Source organism: Cupressus sempervirens, chromosome 3 (assembly GCF_028749045.1).
Source record: "Cupressus sempervirens isolate cs-2001-9-10 chromosome 3, ASM2874904v1, whole genome shotgun sequence".
Taxonomy (NCBI): domain Eukaryota; kingdom Viridiplantae; phylum Streptophyta; class Pinopsida; order Cupressales; family Cupressaceae; genus Cupressus; species Cupressus sempervirens.
Genome location: NC_143120.1, coordinates 196,417,493 through 196,423,147, shown reverse-complemented (window position 1 = coordinate 196,423,147; position 5,655 = coordinate 196,417,493). Strand labels below are relative to the sequence as shown.

Below are 5,655 nucleotides of genomic sequence, written 5' to 3'. Positions count from 1 at the left end.
TTTAACAAATATTTTATTGACTAAATAAAATATAGAAACTAAAAAAAATATTTTAAAAAAAAAAACTAAACTATTAAAAAAATTAATTTAAAGTAATTTAAAAACTAAAACCTAAATCAATTTAAAAAATCAAAAGTTTAATAAATAAAGATCACAACATAATCTGATGTGAAGATCACAAGTACTTATTTTTTAAATAAATAAGAAAAGAAAAACAATAGTTAAAAGTGGATATTTAAATTATAATCTTATGTGAACAAATTAGATTATTAATAATCTTTAATTTAAATAACATAATATTTACTAAAATCTTTTAAATAGATTAATAAATATTATTTATTTAAATTAAATTTATCAAATATGAAAAAAATAATCATTTGAAAAAACCAAACAAAAATTTTATTATGAAAAATATATAAGAGAAATATAAAAAAAAAATGTCTAATAAATATTCTATTGAATAATAAATTATAGAAACTAAAAAATAATATCTAAATAAAAAATAAACTAATATAAAATAATTTAAAAATATTTAAAACTAAAATCTAAATCAATTTTAAAAATCAAAAGTTAACTAAATAGACCACAACATGAGCTAATGTGGAGATCACAACTAATGAATAGAAAAAGAAAAACAATAGTTAAAAGTGGAGATAACAACTAATAAATATCAAAACAAGAGTTAAAAGTGGAGGGAGATAAAAACTAACAGTAAATAATTAACTGGAAGGATTTTCAATTTTTCGGCCAAACTCTTGCAAATTTTTCGTCAAAAATTTAATTTTCGAGATTCCCACAAATAGCCTATTAGCTAAATTAATTATAATAATAAAGGAAAAAAAAATTCATGAATGTAAAAGACAAGAAAAAGAATGACACATGTTCTAAATATAAATTAAAATTCAATTAAGAAAAGAAGTAGAATTAAATCTATTACTTATATTATTTATTTTTAATTTATATAATTAAAAAATATTTATAAATAAAAAAATTCATGAATGTAACTAACTAAATAAAATTTGTATTTTTTTTTTTTAATATTTAGAAAAGAAATTAAAAGTTAATTAAGAAAAGAAATAAAATTAAATCTATTACTTGTTTTTAATCTATATAAATAAAAATATTTTTACAATAAAAAAAAAATTATTTATGTGTATACATTTATAAAGTAAAACTACAAATCATGAATAGATTTTTATTAAAATATGAATCAACAAAACTAAAATAAAATTATATTAATTATAATAATAAAAGAGAAAACAATTTCATGAATGTAAAAGACAAGAAAAAAAATGACACATGTTCTAAAGATAAATTAAAATTTCAATTAAGAAAAGAAGTAGAATTGAATCTATTACTTATATTATTTATTTTTAATTTATATAGATATTCATATTTATATAGTTAAAAAAAATTATAAATATAAATTTCATAAATATAAATAACTAAATAAAAAATGGATTGAATTTTTTTAAAATTTAGAAAAGAAATTAAAAGTCAATTAAGAAAAGAAATAGAGTTAAATCTATTATTTGTTTTTAATCTATATAAATAAATAAATAAATTATAATAAAAAAATTATTTATGTGTATACATTTATAAAGTTTCAAATCATTGAATAAAACTGTATAAAGTAAGTTTGAATTTTCTTTTTTTGATGGAGGGTTGTGACCTATGAGACACAAAGGCTTAGGACCAAGGACTGAGGGGCATGCATCCACATGGTCAATCATCCCTTATCACCAGTAGACCAAGGGCCTATTGACTAAGTTTGAATTTGAATAAACATTGTTTGTTAAAATAAAAATTATAAATAAATTAGATCAAATACTAATAACATAATTGAAATTGCATATTGTAATGGGTAGAGGAAGATATGTTTAGGACATTTCTCAATTTTTTATGAAATGGTTCTTTTATCATAATTTTGATGGGTTTGTTTAAAGAGTAAAACAATTGAGTGGATAACATTTTCCTATATATTTTAACTGATTGTCATTAAAATTAGATCTATCTCATATCTGTATTTATTTTTTAAATTGTTTTTGCCAAAAATGAAAAAGAAGTTAATTTTGTTAATCATGCAAAGACAAAGTATCATGCAAATGACTTTTTGATAGAGCATCTTCTAACAAGTTTGGTGAAGAATCTCCACACTTTGCTTGCTTTAAATTTAGATGGAGTGAATAATAAGAACATCTAAGTGGCAAGAGAAGAGGACTAAAGTCTTTTAATGTCCAACTTTATAATTACACACTTTGACGACAACATTGACAAACAAGTAATTTTAGTGTTAACTTATACAATCTAATTTTTTAGTAGATAATATATATAAAATAAAAGTTTTTAAATGTGTATACTAGGTGTAAACTAGTTGTGCGTGTGAGAAATTTTGAACTATTTTAGTGTTCAAAAGATAAGAACAACTGAACTATTAAATCAGGTGAACATTCTACTACATAATAGTACCAAGCAAATATTAAATTACACTAAATATGACCAATAAATTTGTAGATTATTATAATTTCTATTCATAAATATTATATACTACAAATATTCATAAATACTTTAAAAGTTAATTTTCCACACTTTTGACATCTTATTGAATATATTTTTATTGCCATCTATAAATACTTCTGTAAGGTTTCAAGGTTTCGATTGAATAGATTTAACTTTTTTTTATTCTCTTAATTGAATGGAATTTGGTTTTTTTCTAAATATAGAACTTTTGTCTTATTCTATATTTATATTTAAATTATTGTCAATATTATTATTATAATTAATACGATTTTATTATTAGTCTTTTTTAATTTATATTTTAACTAAGAAAAGCTATTCATTATTTTTTCGTAGTTATTAATTTAACTTTGATATTTTTTTAGTATTCAAAAGATAAGAACAACTGAATTATTAAATAGGTGAACATTCTACTACATAGTAGTACCAAGCAAATATTAAATTAAATTTATTAATATTTCACTATATTTATTCTCTTAATTGAATGGAATTTGGTTTTTTCTAAATATAGAACTTCTGTCTTATTCTATATTTATATTCAACTTCTTGTTAATATTATTATTATAATTAATAAGATCTTATTATTAGTCTTTTTTAATTCATATTTTAAATGTTATTATTTTTAGTAGTTATTAATTTAATTTTAATAGTAACAAGCAAAAGATAAATACTTTTTATATATTTTTATTGCAATCTACTTCCATTTTGGCGCAAGCGCCGTGATTCATCTTAATTCGTTCTTTTCAAATATGAAATGCATTGGGCGTAATAATAAAGTGAAGTATATGAATGGAACTGATTATAAAAAAAAGTTGAATTTTTTAAATTAAAATTAAATTAATAACTACTATTTTGAATATAAATATAGAATAAGACAGAAGTTCTATATTTAGAAAAAACCAAATTCCATTCAATTGAGAGAATAACTATAGTCAAATCTATTCACTCATATCATTCAAAGAGGTAAAATATTTGAGAGAGAGAATGACAATGGAGATATTTCCAGGTCTTCCGGATGACGTTGGCAGACTGTGTTTGTTGAGGGTGCCATTAACCTCACACCCCACGATGGCCCTTATTTGTAAACGGTGGAAAAATATTGTATGTAGTCCGCCGTTTTATCAAGATAGAAAGAGATTTGGGGAGTTAATCATATTACCTTGTTGGGATGATATAACAAATGATAAAGGCTGCAGAATAAAATTTTATGATCCTTTGCAAAATTCAATTGAAACCCTACAGCCATTTCCCCCTCAATTTCCACATTTTTCAGCTTGCTCTTTCTGTATTCCCTTTAACCACAAATTGATCGTCACGGGTCTTTTCAGCAGCGTGCCAGAATTCACAATTCATAAAGCACTAGTCATCTACAACTTTTCCTTTGGTATGTACCCCTGTTAAACATTTGTATCCCTTTTTACTTGTATTTATCATAACATTGTTTCTCTTGTCTCAAGGAAATGGAAGCGAGGCCCCGACCTTCCAGATTGTAGAGTTGATTTCAGTTGTTCCGTGGACTCAGCAAAAGGATTGATTTACATTGCTGGTGGATATGACAGTGACGACGAGGAATTGTGCACAGCGGCAGTTTATGACATTGAGGAAGAAAAGTGGGAGTATCTTCCCCCAATGATTTGGAGCGAATGTAAGTGCGACAGTGTATTTACCGATGACAAGTTATATGTGTTGAGCCACATGAAAGGGCATATACAAGCCTATGATCCCAACATACGGCAATGGAGTGCCATATGCGATTGCTATTATGATGGCAGTATGCAACCTTCTTTTGCCGCATTTGGACGGATTTATCACGAATGGGATTGGGAAATTATAGAATGGAATTATGTGGAAAACCAATTTCGCATTGCAGGAACGCTTCCTCCCCAAGTCTACAGATTTTTAGGTGGCACAATGTGGAATCAACAGATATTAATGGTTTGCATCCATAAGGAAGCAACAGATATTGAAGGTCGGTTTCAAAATGTTAAGGCCTTTTATTTATTTGAACCTTCAAATGAAGGAGGAAAAGAAGAGAAGTGGACTCTGATCAGTACATTGTCTGCAACAGAACTCCCAGATTTAATCCCTACAATTGGAGCTCTCACTCTCTAATTCTTTTAAGTGAAATGGATTTCAGTGTTTTAAACCTTCATGAACTGAAAAACCCCTCTACTATTGTTTTGGGAATGGTTTTATCAAAGCTGAGTTCTATTTGAAAATTAAAAGTAGAATGAACTTTGATTTCTTCTTGCAATGAGTTCTATCTGTCTTCCATTTAGATCTATCTTTTTACTTTTGAATTCAAAATCCCTATAATGATGGGCCAACCCATCTAAATGAAAGCCAAATTCTCAGCAATTTATATAATTTTTGGTGGGTTTTTTCTGGATATGATCCAAATTAATAGATTTTTGTACTATACATTTTAGGTTAAAGTAAGTTTTGCTATTTTTAATTTTTTTTCCTTTGCTTCCTTTCTTTAAAAATATGTCAAACAGTTGGCTTATGGTTTCAAATATTTCAGTCTTCAGACTTGAAGCACTATTCAGAAATTCAGGGTTCAACGTAAAACTCAAAATAGAAGCTTACCATTGAAAATGTGCTTTCAATATTCAAAGGATTACAAGTCCTAAACTGATCTATGAATGACCATTCTTTTCTGTTGTTAAAATAAGCTCAAAATTTTGTAGATGATTTCTAAACCAAAATGTATCAAATTTTGACATGTATCATGCACCTTTTAAAAATGGTCCTCACTCAGAAAACACTAGGTGTAAGTCCACCTCAAACAACAAGCGACTTAAGAAGTAATTTCCTCGAGCTACTCGTGAAATCTTTTAATATATCTGCACTAGAAATGATGAAGCCTCTAAACAAGCTATTTGATCTTCACACAACTCTTGCATTACGAGCCAGAATGATGAAACCTCTAAGAATGAGTTTGTTAACTCAGAATGTGCCTATACATAAGATGTGCCTACTACTGCTATTGCCTTCTAATGACCAATTTGATCCTCCAGTAATGCTGATATTGTGACTTCCTCGTTATGAAAAAAAATTCTTAGTGTACCCCTAAAAAACTGCTCCCTGTTATTTGCAATTCTGAGAATAACATTGTACTAGTACATCCAGAATCCA

At 25.9% G+C, this 5,655-nt stretch overlaps 1 protein-coding gene across 1 annotated transcript; it reads left to right on the top strand.

The window, feature by feature from the left end:
* Positions 1–3,507: 3,507 nt before the first annotated feature.
* On the top strand, positions 3,508–4,629 carry LOC149565487 (F-box/kelch-repeat protein At1g80440-like). The gene is made up of 2 exons (XM_089817137.1): positions 3,508–3,905; positions 3,975–4,629. Exons 1-2 carry the CDS (start codon positions 3,508–3,510, stop codon positions 4,627–4,629), a joined length of 1,053 nt encoding a protein of 350 aa, XP_089673263.1.
* Positions 4,630–5,655: the final 1,026 nt, after the last annotated feature.